Source organism: Bufo bufo, chromosome 9 (genome assembly GCF_905171765.1).
Source record: "Bufo bufo chromosome 9, aBufBuf1.1, whole genome shotgun sequence".
Taxonomy (NCBI): Eukaryota; Metazoa; Chordata; class Amphibia; order Anura; family Bufonidae; genus Bufo; species Bufo bufo.
The window spans coordinates 120,979,679-121,002,813 of NC_053397.1; the positions used below are offsets into that span (position 1 = coordinate 120,979,679).

General features: G+C 43.2%; 1 protein-coding gene across 4 annotated transcripts in view; it reads right to left on the bottom strand.

The window, feature by feature from the left end:
* Positions 1-23,135, bottom strand: part of HSD17B7 (hydroxysteroid 17-beta dehydrogenase 7) — a 169,648-nt gene that overhangs the window by 18,925 nt on the left and 127,588 nt on the right. For 3 of the 4 annotated variants that reach the window (XM_040407786.1, XM_040407785.1, XM_040407784.1), the window contains 2 exons: positions 10,525-10,719; positions 951-1,055 (listed from right to left, as the gene is read on the bottom strand). In XM_040407786.1, the coding sequence (XP_040263720.1) occupies positions 951-1,055; positions 10,525-10,719 (300 nt within the window). Of the gene's footprint in view, positions 1-950; positions 1,056-10,524; positions 10,720-23,135 lie in introns of those variants that run through there. The other variant, XM_040407787.1, reaches the window with a different exon arrangement.

Sequence of the window (23,135 nt, forward strand, 5' to 3'; positions counted from 1 at the left end):
GGAAAAATAAATCAAACCAGCAAAGGAGGCAATACGGACAATCACAATAAATTGGTAAATGGCTTGTATTACTTTTCTCTACAGAATGCTATTTGTTGAAGTGATACAACCCCTTTAACTGCTCATTTGTATATGGATTAAAAGTACTTTTTTTGTCCAGAATGAAGCAAGAGATTGCTAATTGAAAGGTATGAGCCAGCCCCACAAGGCATTGTGCCTGGGTTAACAGCGAATTTCCTCATGACAGATTCCCTTTAACTTGCCACGTGTACTAATACAATTAATAAGTATATTATTATTATTATTATTGTTACAGGTGTACACAATTACATTTATATACTGATTTACATTAAAAGATAACAATTACATCATGTTTTTACCATTAGGACATTTATAGGTCGTTCTATAGTGTGATTAAGGGGTTGTAAGCTTTAAAAAGGTGTTGTCCAGCTATTTTTACATTTTGAAATTTCAACCACAGCTTGCTGCACCTGTGAAAAAAACATGCTCCGTTCCAGGGCTCTTCACTGGCCTTCCAATCCCAGTCCTGTAGACTTCCGGGACAGATGGCGGTTAAGTGTGTTGTTGCGGCAAATAACTGGCCTCAATAAAGAAGTGTCACTAAGCAGCACATTACTGTTGAGGCCAATCACCAGCAGAAGTGGTACATGTAACTCCCATTCGTTCACATGTTTACAGGACGAGGGAACAGAAGACTATTGAAGGGAGTCAAAACGGAGAAGCAGGGAGCAGATTTTGTATGGTTTTTATAACAGGTACAATAGAGGAGAGTTGAAAAAACAAAAAACAACAACTGTATTTTACTTCTAATATGTGCTCATTTTCACCTACACATATATGGACCTTCAGAATATGTAATTCCAAAAGCGAACATTTTGCTCTTTCGGCATCGATTACCTTCGCAAAACCATTAAATAATATGCACTTACCAACCACATAACTGGCATGATTAATGTCCAGAAGAACGATGGCAAGATCCCATAGGTAAGATTTGTCATAACAAGACCAGGACATACCACACTGGAATACAAACCCTGTAAAGAACAAAAACACATGCTTTACCTAGATTCTCATCCTGTAGTACATCTACCCCAGAAGGCAGATGCCATGTCCCTATCTGTATGTCCATGGCCTGGCAAAAAATATATAACATGTCCTATTCTTGTCAGTTTTACGGACAATAGGCATTTGTAACATGCTGTGGGACCTGCCCAAGGGAAAATGCCGGATGCACACAGCCAGTATCCATGTTTTTTAGATTCCCAAACCACAGCGAAAGGGGTCCGGGCATTTTGGGGGCATTATAGGAGTTGGATAACCCCCTCTGAAACCAAGGATTTCCCAGACAACCCCTTTAAGGGACTTTACACAGTAAAATGAGACCGAATATAATATCCCAAGTAACGCTACTTTCACACCTGCGTTAGGTGCGGATCCGTCTGGTATCTGCACAGACGGATCCGCACCTATAATGCAAACGCTTGTATCCGTTCAGAACGGATCCGTTTGCATTATTCTTTTAAAAAAAAGTCTAAGTCAAAACGGATCAGTGAAATGTATCAGTCCCCATTGACTTACATTATAAGTCAGGACGGATCTGTTTGGCTCCGCATCGCCAGGCGGACACCAAAACGCTGCAAGCAGCGTTTTGGTGTCCGCATTCAGAGCGGAATGGAGCCAAACTGATGCATTCTGAACGGATCCTTATCCATTCAGAATGCATTGGGGCTGAGCTGATCCGTTTTGAACCATTTGTGAGATCCCTGAAACGGATCTCACAAACGAAATTCAAAACGCCAGTGTGAAAGTAGCCTAAAGCAGCACATGTTACGAATGAAAAAAGTTGTCAGACTAACCGAACTTGTTTTTATGATGTGCAGACGCCTAGAGTGGATGTGCTTATAGTGTTCATGTGAACTCTATATAAAAAAAAAAAAGAAGTACTAGATCTATCTAGAGAGACACCCCAAGCTACTAATCTGAGCACACGTACACACTGATCAGCGCTTGGCCGTCACAGCTCGCACACGGAAAAACTGGTGCACAGCTGAAGAACAAAACAAAAAAAAAAAAACATGACAAATAAAACGGTCACGGAAACACTGCCGAAGATTGACGGGGGGGGGGGGGGGGGGGGGGAGAAGAGATTGGGATGCATTAAGGAACTGGAACTGCAGCACATGAGCAAAAAATAAATAAGTCACTGCAATGTTCTTCTTTTCACAGAAACAGGAGAACACTGAAAAGTGCTGTGGTGGTGCACCAGAAGTCCCAGCCAGCCAACGAACCACACAAAACCCTCTCTGCATGCAGTCATGAGCTAGAATGGGATTCTTCCTGTTCCCCCTGCTGCTGTAGTGCTGCCACTGGCTGGAACATCGTACCAGCCAATCGCAGTACTGGCAGGGGATGCCAAACACTGGTATCATCTGCCTGACTTCGGGGGTTACTGGTTCAGGACCAATCACCCCTATGTAAGCCCACCTGCAGCTCCCTCAAGTGGCTTTTGTGATAGCAACATTGGGGCTGCAGGGTGCTGGTAAAAGCACCCTGGGCCCTTAGTTAAGATGGCTGGCTGCTGAGCAGAGCAGCCGTCTTGATCCAGTCAACGTGCATTTAGGGATGGTGACCAGTTTTTTCTGTAACATACTATTATGTCACATGTTGGGAAGGGGTTAAGGGAAAAGTGTTATCAGAAAATAATTCATTGTAGGGCTGGGCGATATGGCCTAAAATCTATATCGCAATATAATTTGAAGCATGTGCAATATAACGCTATATTATTTTCTTCTGTATGTATACAAAATTACATGGCCATCATCATCCATGTCCTCCAGCCAGCACCATCAGCACTATGCCATTGCCATTAGGGATCGACCGATATTGATTTTTTAGGGCCGATACCGATAATTTGTCAACTTTCAGGCCGATAGCCGATAATTTATACCGATATTCTGGGTATTTTTATTTTAGAGGAAAAAAAAAATTTTCCTACACAAATCTGCTGAAAATTAAGGTTTATTGTTAACGTGTATTATTATTTTATTTTTTTTGAAAATCTTTTTCATTTATACTTAATATTTTTGTGTTTATTTTTTTACTAACTTTTAGCCCCCTTAGGGACTAGAACCCTTGTCCTAGTCACCCTGATAGATCTCTATCAGGGTGAATAAGACCTCACACTGTCCCTGCTGCTCTGTGCACACAGCAGCAGGGAGCTGAACATGGCAGCCAGGGCTTCAGTAGCGTCCTGGCTGCCATGGTAACCGATCGGAGCCCCAGGCTTACACTGCTGGGGCTCCGATCGGAGGAGCAGGGGAGAGGGGATCCTGTGGCCACTGCCACCAATGATTAATACTGGGGGGGGGGGCGCACTGCGCCACCAATGTTTTTACTATTGGGATGGGGGTGGGGGGCGCACTGCGCCACCAATGATTAATACTAGGGGGCTTGGGGGGGCGCACCGCGCCACCAATGAACATAAGTCTCTCATTCATATACAGGAGGCGGGAGCTGGCTGCAGAATCACATAGCCGGCTCCCGACCCCTATGAACGGTAGCTGCGATCCGCGGCACCTAAGGGGTTAACTACTGCGGACCGCAGCTGCCGTTCATAGAGGTCGGGAGCCGGCTATGTGATTCTGCAGCCAGCTCCCGCCTCCTGTATATGAATTAATGAAAGACTCATCTTCATTGGTGGCGCAGCGGCCACAGCCCCTCCCCTCCTCTTGTCTCCTCTCCTGCTATTGGCGGCATCACAGGGGGAGGAGACACTGCTTCCTTCTCCCCTGTGCTGCGGAGGGAACACAGAACGCGCTGAGAGCAGCGCGTTCTGTGTTCCCAATACGTTATCGGAATATCGGCAAAATAGATGCCGATACCGATAACGTTCAAAATCCTCAATATCGGCCGATAATCGGTCGATCCCTAATTGCCATCATTCATGTCCCCCAGCCAACGCCATCAGCCCCATGCCATTGCCACCATCATGTCACCAAGCCAGCGCCATCATCCCCATGCCACAGCCCCTCCCCTCCTCTTGTCTCCTCTCCTGTTATTGGCGGCATCACAGGGAGAGGAGACGCTGCTTCCTTCTCCCCTGTGCTGCGGAGGGAACACAGAACGCGCTGAGAGCAGCGCGTTCTGTGTTCCCAATACGTTATCGGAATATCGGCAAAATAGATGCCGATACCGATAACGTTCAAAATCCTCAATATCGGCCGATAATCGGTCGATCCCTAATTGCCATCATTCATGTCCCCCAGCCAACGCCATCAGCCCCATGCCATTGCCACCATCATGTCACCAAGCCAGCGCCATCATCCCCATGCCATTGCCACCATCATGTTCCCCAGCCAGCACCATCAGCCCCATGCCATAGCCATCCACCCCCCGGTAGATTCGGTACCCTGCTAATATACCTACCTTTCCTGCAGGGTGCGCGGCTGGCTGATGGAGTCCGCAGTAGACGGACAGTGTCTTCCCAGCATGCACTGGGAGGGACCTGACGTCACACACAGTGTCAGCCAGCGCACTGACTATGTGTGCACGCAGGGCCCTGGCCAGTGCAGAGTGGTGCAGAGTCGGGAGGCCACGAAGTGGTGAGTGAGAAGCTTCTTCAATTCACTACCGCTCTGTGGTCATCTATCGCAATATGGCGATATAGCTAAAATCTATATAGTTGCCCAAATTTATGGCGATAATATCGTATATAGTTTATATCGCCGACCCCTAATTCATTGTATAAAGAGTACCTGGGCAAAACTTTTAATATGTCATAGTGACATCAAAGGTTCTGATCAATGAGACTGAGACTTCAATCGATTACTACAGTGAGGAGAAAGAAGCGCCTACATAGCAAGGAGACAGCACTCTGTGTAAGGGCTTTTTTCTCTTTTTTTTTTTGCGAATGGTTTGGGTCTCAGTACTGGGCCTCTCATTTTTTTAATTTTATTTTTCAAAAAGGATCCTTTAAGAATTCTGTAATTTTCACACATGCCACTAAGCCTCATCAGAGGCAGGATTAAAATGAAAGAGAACACTTTTGCAGATACATGGACACAGCTTACCTACTCCCCGCCCCCATACAATGACTGCACAGATCAACGAACATGTCACAAAGCTCCCATAGAAGGCAATGAGTCCCTTTAAGTCTAATGCCAATGTGGCTGCCAAATTTTTAAATGCTGTGAACAACTCGGTCAAGATGGCTGCCTCCATAATCATGTACAGAAAATAGAATAAATAAAAGACATAAGAAAAAGTTAATCATCCAGTTTTAATTGGCAGAAAAAATAATTATAGGTGACATGTCATTTAACAGGGTTTTCTGTGATTTTAAAACCTTAAAGGGTTTCTGTCACCCCACAAAACTCTTTTTTTTTTTTTTGGATAGTTAGATTCCTCATAGCGCGATATAGGAGAATATAATAGTCTTACTTACTTTCATGCGGCCGATTCTTTATAAAACGAAGTTTTATAATATGCAAATCAGGGCTCTACCAGCAAGTAGGGCGTCTACTTGCTGGTAGCCGCAGCAGAAATCCGCCCCCTCGCCGTGTTGATTGACAGGGCCAGCCGTGATCTCCTCCTCCGGCCGGCCCTGTCAGTAATTCAAAAATCGCGCGCCTCTAGTCATTCGGCGCAGGCGCTCTGAGATGAGGAGGCTCGTCTCCTCAGCACTCCCTCAGTGCGCCTGCGCCAATGACTTCTTCTCTTTCGGTGATGTCATCGGCGCAGGCGCACTGAGGGAGTGCTGAGGAGACGAGCCTCCTCATCTCAGAGCGCCTGCGCCGAATGACCAGAGGCGCGCGATTTTTGAATTACTGACAGGGCCGGCCGGAGGAGGAGATCACGGCTGGCCCTGTCAATCAACACGGCGAGGGGGCGGTTTGTGTCTTTATTTTCTGAAAGCTGCATTTCTTTTATTTTTATGCAGATTGACTTGGGGCTTATTTTTGGCGGAAAAAGAGACGTTTTGATAGGTATTATTTTTTATATTTTTTGATCACTCAATATTACACTCAATGGGGCAAAGTGACCAACAATTGTTTTTGCCCAGTTTTTATATAATTTTTTATTTTATTTTATTTTTTTACAGAATTCACATTAAAGGGGTAAATCATATGATATTTTTATAAAGCAGGTCATTATGGATTCGGCAATACCCAATATGCAATACCCAATATGTCTACTTTTTACATTTATTTCAGTTTTACACAATAAAAGCATTTAAAAAAAAAATATGTTTTAGCATCTCCATTTTCTGAAAGCCATATTTAAATTTTTTGGGCGACTGTCTTATGTAGGGGGCTCATTTTTTGCAAGATGGGGTGATGTTTTATTAGTACTATTTTGGGGTACACATCTCTTTTTGATTGGTATTATAATTTATGTGGTGTAAGGTGATTAAAAAAAAGAGCTTGTATTTGCAGTTAATTTCTTTATGGCGTTTACCTGAGGTGGTAGATCATGTGACATTTTTATAGGGACCCAATATGTCTGTTTCTTTAAAAAAATAAAAATAAATTATATTTCGAAAGGACTTTTTCTTTGCTTGAAACTTTTATTTTTTATAATTAAAAAACACTTTTTTCACTTTTTTTAGTTTTATATTCTGTATTGTACTGCATTGAACTGTCAGCATCTTACGTAAGGAAGTAATTGGTTGCCATGACAGCCTGAGGCCTTGTGAAGGCTCCCACGCCTGCCTGCTAAGTCGTGTCTATGGCATGCTTGATGGGCAGCCAGTCAAAATCCTATAGACTGCAATAGTAATCTATTGCAGCCTATGGTACAAGTCCCCCAAGGAGACTGAAAATTATAGATTTTTTTTTTTAATTAACCTCTTCTAGACCGGGCCATTTACTCCCTTCCTAACTAGGCCTAATTTTGCAAATCTGACATGTGTCACTTATGTGGTAATCGCTTTGGAACACTTATTTAGCCAAGCTATTCTGAGATTGTTTTCTCATGACACATTGTACTTCATGACAGTCATAAATTTGAGTCAATATATTTCACTTTTATTGATGAAAAAAATCCCCATAACCTCAAAATATTTATTACTTAAAATTCCCTATATGTCTACTTTATGTTGACATCATTTTGTAAATGTCATTAAAAATTTTTTTTAGGGCATTAGAAGACAATTTTAAGGCATTAGAAGACAATTTTCAAAACCCACTTTTTAAGGATCAGTTCAGGTCTGAAGTCCCTTTGTGGGGCTTACATAGTGGAAACCCTACTGTAGAAATTACACCCCTCAAGTTACTCAAAACTGATTTTACAAACTGTTAATCCTTTAGGTGTTCCACAAGAATTAAAAGGGAAATGGAGATGAAATTTCAAAGTGTCACTTTTTTGGCAGATTTTCCCATTTTAATCCATTTTTTTCTTTAACAAAATCGAGGGATAATAGCCAAACAAAACTCCTAATTTATTACCCCGATTCTGCGGTTTACAGAAACACCCCATATGTAGTCGTAAACTGATGTAAGGGCACAGAAGAAAAGGAGCGCCATATGGTTTTTGGAAGGCAGATTTTGCTGAACTGGTTTTTAGATGTCATGTCCCATTTGAAGCACCCCCTGATGCACACTTACAGTAGAAACTTCCAAAAAGTGACGCCATTTTGGAAACTAGGAGATAAGGTGCCAGTTTTATTGGCACTATTTTGGGGTACATATGATTTTTAATTTGTCAGGCAAGGTAACCAAAAAAAGTCTGTTTTGGCGCTGTTTTTATTTTTTACAACATTCATCTGACTGCTATTTTTATAGAGCAGGTTGTTACAGACCCAATGATATCAAATATGTCTACTTTGTTTGTTTGAATTTTACATAATAAAGCATTTTTGAAAAAAAAAAATATTACACTTTATGGGGCAAGGTGACCAAAAAATTTGAAGTTTTAGCACAGTTTTTATTTTATTTATTTTTACAGCATTCACCTGAGGGGTTAGGTCATGTGACATTTTTATAAAGCAGATTGTTACAGATGTGCCAATACCTAATACGTATACTTTTTCTTATTTAAGTTTTACACAACAATAGCATTTTTGAAACAAAAAATAATAATAATGATGTTTTAGGGTCTTCATAGTCTGAGAGCCATAGCTTTTTTTTTATTTTTTTACCGATTGTCTTAGGTAGGATCTCATTTTTTGCAGGATGAGGTGACAGTTTGATAGTCTTGTTAACTCAGGTGAGAATGTTGACGAGCACAAGGCTGGAGATCATTATGTCAGGCTGATTGGGTTAAAATGGCAGACTTGACCTGTTAAAAGGAGGGTGATGCTTGAAATCATTGTTCTTCCATTGTTAACCATGGTGACCTGCAAAGAAACGCCTGCAGCCATCATTGCGTTGCATAAAAATGGCTTCACAGGCAAGGATATTGTGGCTACTAAGATTGCACCTCAATTAACAATTTATAGGATCATCAAGAACTTCAAGGAAAGAGGTTCAATTCTTGTTAAGAAAGCTTCAGGGTGTCCAAGAAAGTCCAGCAAGCGCCAGGATCGTCTCCTAAAGAGGATTCAGCTGCGGGATCGGAGTGCCACCAGTGCAGAGCTTGCTCAGGAATGGCAACAGGCAGGTGTGAGCGCATCTGCACGCACAGTGAGGCGAAGACTTTTGGAAGATGACCTGGTGTCAAGAAGGGCAGCAAAGAAGCCACTTCTCTCCAAAAAAAACATCAGGGACAGATTGATCTTCTGCAGAAAATATGGTGAATGGACTGCTGAGGACTGGGGCAAAGTCATATTCTCCGATGAAGCCTCTTTCCGATTGTTTGGGGCATCAGGAAAAAGGCTTGTCCGGAGAAGAAAAGGTGAGCGCTACCATCAGTCCTGTGTCATGCCAACAGTAAAGCATCCTGAGACCATTCATGTGTGGGGTTGCTTCTCATCCAAGGGAGTGGGCTCACTCACAATTTTGCCCAAAAACACAGCAATGAATAGAGAATGGTACCAAAACACCCTCCAACAGCAACTTCTTCCAACAATCCAACAAGTTTGGTGAAGAACAATGCATTTTCCAGCACGATGGAGCACCGTGCCATAAGGCAAAAGTGATAACTAAGTGTCTCGGGGACCAAAACGTTGACATTTTGGGTCCATGGCCTGGAAACTCCCCAGATCTTAATCCCATTGAGAACTTGTGGTCAATCCTCAAGAGGCGGGTGGACAAACAAAAACCCACTAATTCTGACAAACTCCAAGAAGTGATTATGAAAGAATGGGTTGCTATCAGTCAGGAATTGGCCTGGAATCAGTGCAGGGCTGATTGTAGTCTATGGAAGACCCGACAGCTCCTGCACTCTCCTGGCCCCGGCAGTCACATGACCATCGAGCCAGGACAGGAAGCGCATAGCGATCTAGAAGGCAGGGACACCTTCTAAAACGTCCATTCAGAGATAAACAACCACCCATAGGACGTTTATAGTCTATGGGTGGTCATGAAGTGGTTAATAAAAAAATAAAAAAAGGAAATTATCCCCTTCTCCAATTTTCAAAAAAATAAACATCTGCTTCTAAAACTGTGCGAACTATTAAAATATTTTTCCTGCATGCTGAAAGTGGTAATGGGAAAAATAAAATATGTGATGCCACATTTTTGGTCACCTTGCTCAAAAGAAAAATGAACAAAAAAGGATCAAAAACTCATATGTACCCCAAAACAATTGTGCCAAATAAAAACTACAGCTGGCTGCTTAAAAATAAGCCCTCACATAGCTGTGTTGACAGAATTATAAAAGGTTATAGATGTCAGAATATAGTAATAAAAATAAAATGTTTTCTTTACAAGTAGTAAACATAATAAAAACTGCAAAAATTTGTTATCACTGCAATTTCACTGACCTGCAGTACCCCATAAACACAAAAATAAAATAAATAAATAAAATGGCCTGGTCCCTAAGGGATTACTATTGATAAAATTTTCTTTGCATTGTCATATTTTGACACCCATATATCAATGATTTCTTCCCAAAAACCCTTTTAAGTACAATACATGTACAGTGGCTTTACCTTCATCAAGAGCTAAATTTTAACCACATACCCCGGAAAGAAAACCTTAAAGTAATCTTAAAAGGGTAGTTCACCTTCAGGGGGAAGGATGGGTAGGAGTGGAAAGAGTGAAGGCTTTCTGCCAGGCGTCCACCCCACCTCTCTTCCACTTGTCCAGACCTGCTGAGGGAAGTATAGTTACCTGATTCCTGCTACTACTTTCTGTCTCCTGCTGTCTCACTCCAGTCTCCACACGTCAAAATCTACTTTGACGGGTCACATAGACCGCTGTCACCAATGCATGCCAGTCAATTGTTGCAGCACTCCACATGACCAGTGTCAAATAGGATGTTGACAAGAGTGACTGAAGTGAGGCAGTGGCAGGGGGGAGGTAAGAATGCTTCCCTCTACAGGTCTGGCCACTTGGGATGGTCTACTCTAGCAGAAAGGCCCCCTAAAGGTGAGCAACCTCTTGAAAAACAAACTGAACTAACCTTTTTGTTGTAATGTGTATTTAAAGCAACACTAAGCAAGTCAGTAGCATATTTCGAGGAGCTGTAAGATTCCTGTCCTTGACAATGCTGATAGTCTGAGAGACTGAAAGCAGACTTTCTGGCATTACTAGATGAAGTCCAGATAAGCCGGGAAGGATTATTCTTGTGACACAAAAGAGGTTCTAGTTCTTTAATCTGCAACACATAAAAACAATTCAGGGTAATTAATAAATAAAAATATATACAGATATTTACATTTTTTCGTTTATAAAAACAATTTACAGTAACAAAAGAAAAATAATGATGTATTCGTATCTCAGCCATTCATGACAAAGATCTTATGTAGCTACCAGGCTGGCAGGAGTTACAGAAATGTCTGTTTCTGTAGATACTATTTACCGTACATATATTAGGAACCACAGCAGCTCAGTTTCTTTATCTCTGACCACCACATGGTCTCTACCATGAACAGATTAAATGGGAAAACCCTTATTATCTGCCATGCCATGATTCATGTAAAAGACATTATATAGTACATGACTATATTTAAGAAATGTAGAACCAGACAGGTACATCACAAAGAGCTCCTCATGTACTTTCTGCTGCAGCTCTATCCCTGTAACGGTCACAGCTTCTAAAAGGAGATAAGGTTGGTGGCAGTTGAAGCATGGAACAGAGTATGTGCGACTATGCTCATCCAGCTCAGTAGGTGGATGTGCATATTACTATACAGATTAAACATCCCAGGGGCCACTGGTATAAGGAAATGTGAATATCATGCAACTGGAGCTTTTTTGTAACAGAAAGTAAATAAATTAAAACTAACTTTTCATGGTGAAATATATTAAAATATAATTTACTGTAAATACAAACCTTTAACTGGCTGGAGGAGACTGCCTGTAATAAGAAACCAGAAAAAAAAACAAAAAAAACACACAAACAAAACACCTTGTCGCTCCATTAAACCCTAACCCCGGCCCAAAATGGAGACGATCAGGAGTAAGTCAAAGGCTATGTACACGTTCACAACCAGTTTTATTGTTCCAATGCATCTAAAATGAGAAATGAAGCAACTTTGGAATAGATTGTTATTAAAAATGTCCTACTAGACTTTATGGAAAAGCGGGTAAATGATATGCTTCTCGAGGACAGGTCACCACCTAATGGAACACCACCAAGATCCAAGTTGACCTGCCTGATCAGTAGTAAGGGTGAAGATGCAGCTCAACACATCCCTGAACTTAAAATATAAGGGAGCTACTATCTCAATGTTCTCTGAGTTTTCAGCTGCTCTAGAAAAATAACAGACCTCTTTTGTCAAAGTAAGGGCTCATACACAAGAACGTATTTTCTTTCCGCTTCCGTTCAGGTTTTTTTTGTGTGGACCGTATGCGGAACCATTCACTTCAATGGGTTTTCAAAAACAACAGAAGGTACTCCATGTGCATTCTGTTTCAATATTTCCGTTCCGCACAAAAGTAGTGCATGTCCTATTATGGTCCGCAAATCACAGGCCAAGGCCACATTAAAGTCAATGGATCCGCAAAAAATACGCAACGCACACATCCGTATTTTGCGGATCCATACTGTAGAAATTCTATGCCCAGCTCATATTGCTCATGTGTTTGGTGATTAAGTTACTATTTACGATCCGCAAAAAATGGATTGCATACGGAAACCATATGGATATGTTTTGTGGAAGAACGGAAGAGGACTTAAATCAGAGAAAATAAACCCTCAGATACAGAAAACAACGGATCTGTGAAAAACAGACTGCAAAACAACAACGGTCGTGTGCATGAGGCCTAAGGGTGGGTTCACATCATGTTTTATACCTCTGTTTGATGTACAAGTTAGAAGAAGAAAAAGAAAAGAAAAGAAGATTCAAAAATGCAGCGCAGCACACCACATTCTTATATCCTGCACAGTCCAGTAAAAAAAAAAATATTATAGTATTTTTTTTTACAACGGAACTCTGGTGAACAGATGAGGCATCTGTTTAAGGCTACATTCACGGGACCGTAAGGGTTTTGCGGGTCCGCAAAGCACGGATACTGGCAGTGTGCTTTCCGCATTTTGCGGACCGCTCATAGCCGGTGCTATATAGAGAATACCTATTCTTGTCAGCGTTTGCGGACAAGAAGAGGACATGCTCTATAATTTTTGCGGGGCCGCGGAACGGAACAACGGATGCAGGCTCTCCATGGGGCTGCCAGGAAGCCCGGTGACGTCACCAGCACTGATTGGCAGCTTAAGCGCTGCCCTAGCCAGTAAAACGGCTAGGGCAGCGCTAAAGCACGCCCATCAGAGCTGGTGACTTCACCGAAAACACTGCCGGGCGGAAGTAAACAAGTATTGTAAACAAAGATCTTGCTGTGCAAGGGAGTGCATCGGAGCACGAGATGCTCCGATGCTAACATCAGGTATTGCATTAACGTATTCACTTTTCCTCTCGATTTACACAATGTTACCTAAATACGTATGCGAGACTTCTACATGGTCTTAAACAATAGATTGTAAGCCCTCGCAGCCAGAGACCTCTCTCCTTCTGTACCAGTCTGTAACTCTTCTTGTTCATGCTTAGTGCAATTTTCTGTATTATGTGTGTATACCTCATATGGACATATGTACAGCGCCATGGAATGAATGGTGCTTTAATTATAAATAATAATAATTAGATAGATTCCATGATAACCTAGATTAATCTCCAGCAGCTTCTCCCACCAAGAGTCCAGATGGTAGAGTGGCACAGCTTAAAGCAGTTAAAAGACAGTAAAGAAACAAAGTTTAAAAAGAGTGTTGATCAAAAAACAATCTCCCCTTAAAATTGGAGCAGGGATTTTTAAACAGAGCAGGGCGCCAAGAGGGAAACTAATATATAGTGCAAGATAAACATAGGGGCTGCCAGGGGTGGCTGGATGCGTAAAAAGCTACTGCATACAAAGAAAATGAAAGTATAAAAAAAAAAGAGGGGGGGGTCCACCTCCCAGACGGCGCCAACCTCGTGTAGTCCCAAAAAAACAGGACTAAAGGGTGTACTGATAATATGAATAATGCAGTTACAATTACATATAAAAAAAAGTTGGTTAGCCCCTTAAGGACTCTGCCATTTTTCACCTTAGAGACCAGGCCATTTTTAGCAAATCTGACATGTGTAACTTTATGTGGTGATAACTTTAAAACGCTTTTACTTATCCAGGCCATTCTGAGATTATTTTCTCGTCACATATTGTACTTCATGACAGTGATAAATTTGAGTCGAAAAAAATGTCATTTTTATAAAAAAAAATCAAAATTTACCAAATTTTTTTTTGTTTTTAATTAGCAAATTTCAATTTCTCTACTTTTATAATAGATCGTAAATACCTCCAAAAATAGTTATTACTTTACATTCCTCATATGTCTACTTCATGTTTGGATCATTTTGTGAATGCCATTTTATTTTTTGGGGACGTTACAAGGCTTAGAAGTTTAGAAGCAAATATTGGAATTTTTCAGAAAATTTCTAAAACCCACTTTTTCAGGACCAGTTCAGGTCTGAAGTCACTTTGTGAGGCTTACATAATAGAAACCACCCAAAAATGACCCAATTTTACAAACTACACCCCTCAAGGTATTCAAAACAGATTTTACAAACTTTGTTAACGCTTTAGGCGTTCCACAAAAATTAACCGCTTTCGGACCGTTTAACGCAGGATTGCGTTCCGGCGGCGGTCGATTTATTCCTCCTTCACGCTTCAGTGCGTCATCTCGCGAAACGCGAGATGACGCGCATAGCCGGCCCGCGCATGCGCAGTGCGGGCCGGCAAAAGTTAAAGGAGGAGTTCGTCACCAGCCTGCCAGCCAATGATCATTGCTGGCAGGTTGGTGATTTTCCAAAAATTTAATCACAAGCCATTTAACACATTATATTTATAAATATAATGTGTTAAATGGCTTCTGTGCTCTCTGCTGGTTGCTTTTCGTCGGTTGGTTCCAGCAGAGGAGCACACATCACTGTGAGTACACCAAGCACAACACATTTAGCCCCAGATCACCCCCCCCCCAATTAACCCCTTGATCACCCCTGTCAATCGCTAGTGAAAGGGAAAAAAGTGATCAGTGTAAACTGTCACATTTTTTTCCCACCAGTATTGACTGTTAGGTTTTAGGTTAGTTTAGGCCCCTTTGGTAGGTAGTTAGCGTCGGTTAGCGCCCAGCCCACCGCACTCACTGATTCACTGATTAGCGTATCGCTAATCAGCATTGGTACTTTTATAGTATCTGTAAGTGATCAGAACTGATCACAGTCAGATCTATAATAGTACCCCCTTCTCCGGCAGACGGGCTCAAATAATTTTGTACAAAACGATTTGCCAAGCATCTCTAACTTATTAGTATAGCATTTGCAATTATGATGCAATTTTGTACTTTATTTGGTTTGCAGTGAGCTGTTGCATTGCATGTTTTGTTTAACAGTCTTGTTCTCAGCCATAGCAACGTGCCTCTGCGCTTTGGGATGTGCTGAGTGACCCCCTTTTTCTCTATAATAGTATTAGGGTCACCTTAGCTCGCCCTCCACCCAAAACACAGTGTTTGCCGATCAGGCCTGATCGGTCGCCAACACGTGCGTTCACCCACGCCCGCCCCGGTGACAATTTTTTTTTTTTATCACTGCACAATCACTTCACAAGCGCTGCAGCGATAAAAAAAAATTAGTTTTGATATTTTTTATCAATCGCAGCGGCTTCCTGTACTTCGCTAGCCTCCCATTTGTAAGACAGGCTTGCTTTTTTTCTTGCTATAACTTGGGTTGGGCGGCACTCCTCTTGTGTCGTTTCGTACGGTGCTCAATGGTAATGGAGGTCATAGAATGAGAAGTAAACCACGGCACTCGTAATTGTAATTCAGAAAATTTGTATTTTCATATTTTCATTTTTTCATTACATTTTTCATATAATTTATTATTTCATTAGCATCCAGGAATATTAGCAAAACTGGCCAACGTTTCGGTCCTAATACAGGACCTTGTTCACGGCCTTAGTTGTATGTAGCATCCCAGAGGCTACATGCTACATACAACTAAGGCCGTGAACAAGGTCCTGTATTAGGACCGAAACGTTGGCCAGTTTTGCTAATATTCCTGGATGCTAATGAAATAATAAATTATATGAAAAATGTAATGAAAAAATGAAAATATGAAAATACAAATTTTCTGAATTACAATTACGAGTGCCGTGGTTTACTTCTCATTCTATGCTTTTTTTCTTGGGTAGTCTACCCCCAACGGCTCGTTACCACCCGTCTTGCAAGGGGGGAGAGGGTTGCCTTGTGTAACGAAGAACTGCTTGCGGTGAAATGGAGAGACAAGCGTGACGTTTACATGCTCTCCTCCATTCACGCAGACACGACAATCCAAATAGAACGAGCAACCAGTGTCATTGAAAAGCCCCCTCGGTCCATGACTATAATTTGCTCATGGGAGGGGTGGACTTCAATGACCAGATGTTGGCTCCTTATTTAGTGTCCTGCCGCACCAGATGCTGGTATAAGAAGGTGTCTGTATATTTAATTCAATTGGTTATGTACAATAGTTTTGTTCTCTACAGTAAGGTTGGGAGAACAGGATCATGCCTCAAATTTCAGGAAGAGATCATCGAAAACCTCCTGTATCCAGGAGGTTCCGTGGCCCAATCCACCAGTGTAGTGAGCCGTCTACACGAGAGACATTTCCCCAATGTCGTTGTTGGTACCTCAACCCAAGCGCCACCCCGAAAAAGATGTTGTGTCTGTAGCAGGAGTGGAATAAGGTGTGACAGGGGGAGTGTTTCCGGAAGTACCACACACAGGTACACTATTAGTATATGGATTGCGTGACACAGGACAGGCACACAGGGGTCTTAGGGCCCTTTCACTCACAGCTGCTGCAAACCTCTCCTTTCACCTGGGACAAAGTGCATAATGTACTTCGCCACATCTCTGGGCGATTTGCGCTTTGCACATTGTCCCATGGGGAAGGAGAGGTTTGTCCTATAAAGGTAAAAAAAAAAAAATCACAGGTAAGCAAAAAATTTAATGTTCCAAAAGTTTAATAAAGTTTATAAAAGTTAATGTTCTGTTTCAAATGTTATATAAAGTTAAATGTTAATAAACTGATTGCGTTGCGGCCTGTATATAAAAAAAAAAAAAAAAAAAAATCAAAAAAAAATCCCGGCAATGATTTATTCATCCACATCGATTGATGTGAATGGAGAAATCGGATTTGCCAGAGCATACGGGCTGAGTGGGTTTGGATGTTGGGCGGAGCTCCTATGTCCTGGCAGACGCCTTTCCCCTCTTTTTTTTTTTGGCAGAGATTTTTTCATCCACATTGATTGATGCAAATGAAGAAATCTGTGGCGTTCATTTTTTCTTTCAGCCCAGAGGCTGAACGAAAAAAAAAATCTCATTACCAGTATGCTCAATATAAGGCCTCATGCACACGATCGTTTTTTTTTGCGGTCCGCACCGTTTTCCCGTGATCCGTGACCGTTTTTTCGTCCGTGGGTCTTCCTTGATTTTTGGAGGATCCACGGACATGAAAAAAAAGTCGTTTTGGTGTCCGCCTGGCCGTGCGGAGCCAAACGGATCCGTCCTGAATTACAATGCAAGTCAATGGGGACGGATCCGTTTGACGTTGACACAATATGGTGCCATTTCAAACGGATCCGTCCCCATTGACTTTCAATGTAAAGTCTGGAGTCCCTTTTATACCATCGGATCAGAGTTTTCTCCAATCCGATGGTATATTTTAACTTGAAGCGTCCCCATCACCATGGGAATGCCTCTATGTTAGAATATACTGTCGGATATGAGTTAGATCGTGAAACCTCATTTCCGACAGTATATTCTAACACAGAGGCGTTCCCATGGTGATGGGGACGCTTCTAGTTAGAATATACTACAAACTGTGTACATGACAGCCCCCTGTTGCCTAGCAGCATCCGATCACTTACAGGGGGACGTGATCAGCTCAATTAACCCCTCAGGTGCCACACCTGAAGGGGTTAATTGTACTATCATATCCCCTTGTAAGAGATCAGGGCTGCCAGGCAGCAGGGGGCAGCCCCCCCCCCCTCCCCAGTTTGAATATCATTGGTGGCCAGTGCGGCCCCCCCCCCTTCCATTGTAATAATTTGTTGGTGGCACAGTGTGCCCCCCCCCTTCCTCCCTCTATTGTAATAATTTGTTGGTGGCACAGTGTGCGCCCCCCCCGCCCTCCCTCTATTGTAATAATTCGTTGGTGGCACAGTGTGCGCCCCCCCCCCCCTTCCTCCCTCTATTGTAATAAATCGTTGGTGGCACAGTGTGCGCCCCCCCCTTCCTCCCTCTATTGTAATAAATCGTTGGTGGCACAGTGTGCGCCCCCCCCTTCCTCCCTCTATTGTAATAAATCGTTGGTGGCACAGTGTGCGCCCCCCATTGGCCCCCCTCCATCTATAGCATTAACAACATTGGTGGCCAGTGTGCGGCCTCCCATCTCCCCCCCCCCCCCCCCGATCATTGGTGGCAGCGGGTTACTAGCAATAGTACAATAGTAAAAGATTCATACATACCTGGGAGCTGCGATGTTCGTGTCCGGCCGGGAGCTCCTCCTACTGGTAAGTGACGGTTCATTTAGCAATGCGCCGCACAGACCTGTCACTTACCAGTAGGTGGAGCTCCCGGCCGGACACGAACATCGCAGCAGCAGGTAAGTATGAATCTTCTACTATTGTACTATTGCTAAGTAACCATGGCAACCAGGACTGTAGTAGCGTCCTGGTTGCCATGGTTACCGATCGGAGCCCCAGCGATTAAACTGGGACTCCGATCGGAACTCCGCTGCCACCAATGATGGAGGGGGGGGGGGGGGGGGAGATGGGAGGCCGCACACTGGCCACCAATGTTGTTAATGCTATAGAGGGAGGGGGGGCCGATGGGGGGCGCACACTGTGCCACCAACAAATTATTACAATAGAGGGGGGGGGGGCGCACACTGTGCCACCAACAAATTATTACAATAGAGGGGGGGGGGGGCGCACACTGTGCCACCAACGAATTATTACAATAGAGGGAGGGGGGGGGCCGCACTGGCCACCAACCTATTATTACAATAGAGGGGGGGGGGGGGCCGCACTGGCCACCAACCTATTATTACAATAGAGGGGGGGGGGGGGGGCGCACTGGCCACCAATGATATTCAAACTGGGGGGGGGGGGGGAGGGTCTGCCCCCTGCTGCCTGGCAGCCCTGATCTCTTACAGGGGGCCGTGATCAGCACAATTAACCCCTTCAGGTGCCGCACCTGAAGGGGTTAATTGTGCTGACCACGGCCCCCTGTAAGAGATCGGGTGCTGCCAGGCAGCAGGGGGCAGTCTTGTACACAGTTTGTAGTGTATTCTAACTAGAAGCGTCCCCATCACCATGGGAACGCTTCTGTGTTAGAATATACTGTCGGTTCGGAGTTTTTTTATGCAGACGGATCTTCGGATCCGTCTGTATAAAAACTAACCTACGGCCACGGATCACGGACACGGATGCCAATCTTGTGTGCATCCGTGTTCTTTCACGGACCCATTGACTTGAATGGGTCCGTGAACCGTTGGCCGTGAAAAAAATAGGACAGGTCATATTTTTTTCACGGCCAGGAAACACGGATCACGGATGCGGCTGCAAAACGGTGCATTTTCCGATTTTTCCACGGACCCATTGAAAGTCAATGGGTCCGCGAAAAAAAACGGAAAACGGCACAACGGCCACGGGGGCACACAACGGTCGTGTGCATGAGGCCTAAGGAGAATAGCAGAAACTCCTAATGCTGGCCATAAATGTAATGATTGCGGAGACCCTCAAATGCCAGGGCAGTACAAACACCCCACAAATGACCCCATTTTGGAAAGAAGACACCCCAAGGTATTCGCTGAGGGGCATATTGAGTCCATGAAAGATTGAACTTTTTGTCCCAAGTTAGCGGAAAGGGAGACATTGTGAGAAAAAAATAAAAAATATTTCCGCTAACTTGTGGCAAAAAAAAAATCTTCTATGAACCTTGGGGTCTTGTCTTCTTTCCAAAATGGGGTCACTTGTGGGGTATTTATACTGCCCTGGCATTTTAGGGGCCCTAAAGCGTGAGAAGTAATTTGGAATCCAAATGCGTAAAAAATGCCCTTAGGGTGTCTACTTTCCGAAATGGGGTCATTTGTGGGATTTTTCTACTGTCTGGGCATTGTTGAACCTAAGGAAACATGACAGGTGCTCAGAAAGTTAGAGCTGCTTCAAAATGCGGAAATTCTCATTTTTGTACCATAGTTTGTAAACGCTATAACTTTTGTGCAAACCAATAAATATACACTTATTGCATTTTTTTTATCAAAGACAAAAAAAATGGAGAAAAATTTATATAGAAATGTAGTTTTATTTGTAAAATTTTACAACTGAAAGTGAAAAAATGTCATTTTTTTTGCAAAAATTTCGGTCAATTTCGATTAATAACAAAAAAAGTTAAAATGTCAGCAGCAATGAAATACCACCAAATGAAAGCTCTATTAATGAGAAGAAAAGGAGGTAAAATTCATTTGGGTGGTAAGTTGTATGACCGCGCAATAAACCGTGAAAGTAGTGTAGTGCAGAATTGTAAAAAGTGGTCTGGTCATTAAGAGGGTTTAAGCTAGGGGAGCTGAGGTGGTTAATGGAAAATAGAGATGACATTTCAGAATTTCACTTTTTTGACAGATTTTCCATTTTAATATTTTTTCTCTGCTAACATTTATTTATTGCCCTGATTCTGTAGTTTACAGAAACACCCCATATGTGGTCTTAAATGGCAGTGCACAGAAGGAAAGGAATGCCATATGATTTTTGGAAGGCAGATTTCAGTGGGATATATCTATAGCTTGCTGGCACCAAAATCAGCACATGCCAGCACATGTGATCAGCACATGCCAGTCACAGCTCGCACACAGAAAAAGTGGTGCAGAGCCCAAAAAAAAGCCTAAAAAAAGAAGGAGAGGAGGGGACAGGGAATGGGGATGTGAAACAGCTGCAGATGAGCCAAAGATCACTACAGCTGTTTCAGATGTAGTTCTTTTTCTTCTGAAAAGCTCTGAATGAAAAGCAGTGATTTATGTGGTAGTACCACAAGTCCCAGCCGACAAAGAGCAGCACAGAGGGGCACAGGTCCTAGCTCCAAGCTAGAATGGCTGCCTGCAGAGAGGCACCAACGGTTCTTTCTGCTGCATAGCGCTGCCATTGGCTGGAGCGTTGTTCCAGCCAATCGCAGCACTGGGAGGGGACATCAGTGTCTGATGTCCCCTCCCTGACCTCGGAGGTGACATGGGCTGATGTCATCAGTCCCAATCACCTCCATCCCAGCCACCAGCAGCACCACAAATAGGGCAATAGAAGTATAGCGCTGCCATAGGCTGGAGCGTTGCTCCAGCCAATGGCAGCGCTGGGAAGGGACATCTGTGTCTGGTGTCCCCTCCCTTACCTAGGGGGAGACATGGGCTGATGTCATCAGTCCCCTCCCACCTCTAGCCGAGCCCCCCTTCTGCTCCATACATTGCCGGCGCTGCGATGGGCTGGGCTGGTCTTCACTAGCCAGCCAATCGCAGCAATTGGGGCTGCAGGGGGGGGGGGTGGAAAAACTCCTAGTCTCCCTCAGCCAAGATGGCTGACTGCCGATTAGTGCAGTCAGCTTACGCCGGTCACTGCGCGATTTGGCGCGGTGACCAGAGTGATCCATGACGTACTATTACGTCAAGATGCGTTAAGTCACCGACTTTCATGACGTAGTAGTACGTCATGTGTCGGGAAGGGGTTAAAGCCCAGAAGCAGTGATGGTTGGCTTTCCATCTACACACAAGATCTTTGGAGCTTAGCCAGAATGACTGTTGGGTTCTCGGTCATCTTTCATACCAAGGTCCTTCTCCCTCAATTCTAGTAAGAGTCCTGGTTTTTCCAAAGTCTTCCATTTAATAATGTGCTCTTGGGAACTTTCAATCCAGAAGACATTTTTTACACCCTTCTTCAGGTCTGTGCCTCCAACACAATCCAGTCTCTGAGATCTAACAGCAGTTCTTTCCTCCACATGGCTTGTTTTTTGCTCTGATCTGCATTGTCAGCTAAGACCTTATGTCGACCGGGTAGTGTCTTTCCAGATCATGTCCAATTAACTGAATTTACCAAAGGTTGACTCCAAACAAAGGGAGAAACATCTCTAAGATAATCAACAGAAATTATTAAAATTTCAAGTGTCAAAGCAATTTCAAGTGTCATAGGGTCTGAATACTTATATCCATGCAAAGCATTTTCCTTTTTAATAAATTAGCAAAAATGTCTTAAGTCCTGCTTTCACTTTCTCATTATGGAGGACTGAGTGCAGATTGATGGGGGAGAGGACACATTTTTATTTTTTTAGGACTAGGCCACAACATAAAATGTGAAGAAAAAAAAAAAGTTGAAAGGGTCTGAGAATAGAGTAGTACTTCATGAAGTTGATTCACATAAAACTTTATTTTAATACAGTATTAGAATGTATTGGCTCCTATGAGCCGAAGTTATTATTTTGCGAAGTCTCACGAGACTTCGGGTAATAACTTCCTAAACTGATTTCTACTGTAAAAAAACATTTCTCAAACTCTGGTTCGGTTCCAAGGTTTATGTTTATGGCTTTGAATTGTATATGCTGATGCTTGTTCATTTAGTATTCTGCACAAATTTCAATAAACAAATTAATAAAAAATGTCCTACAGTTTTTCTTTTAAAGCTTTAACTTTAGTTTTAAAGAAAACAACTGTACAGGCTGATCCTGCAGTCAGTCATACTCCATACTAGCCTACAAAACACAGCATAAAGTAGAGGAAAAATATAAGTAAACAAGCTGGCGACCAAAGATCGCTAAACAGCAGGATCAGAGTGGGAGGCCCCTTTCACACGGGCGAGTTTTCCGTGCGGGTGCAATGCGTGACGTGAACGCATAGCACCCGCACTAAATCCTGACCCATTAATTTCAATGGGGCTGTGTACATGAGCGTTGTTTTTCACGCATCAGTTCTGCGTTGCGTGAAAAATCGCAGCATGTTCTATATTCTGCGTTTTTCACGCAGCCCTGGCTCCATAGAAGTGAATGGGGCTGCGTGAAAAACGCATTGCATCCGCAAGCAAGTGCGGGTGCGATGCGTTTTTCACTGATGGTTGCTAAGAGATGTTGTTTGTAAACCTTCAGTTTTTTATCACGCGCGTGAAAAACGCATCAAAACACATTGCACCCGCGCGGAAAAAACTGAAAAACTGAACGCAATCGCAGACAAAACTGACTGAACTTGCTTGCAAAATAGTGCGAGTTTCACTGAACGCACCCGGACCTAATCAGTTATGCTCGTGTGAAAGAGGCCTAAAAGGGGTCAAATCCTGAAGTATACCTTTAACCCCTTAAGGACCAGACTAATTTTCACCTTGAGGACCAGGCCATTTTTTGCAAATCTGACCACTGTCACTTTATGTGGTGATAACTTTAACCACCTCCGGACCGCTGTACGCACAGACGCGTCCTGGAGGTGGTTGATTCATTCCGCCTGGACGCATATACGCGTCATCTCGCGAGACGCGAGA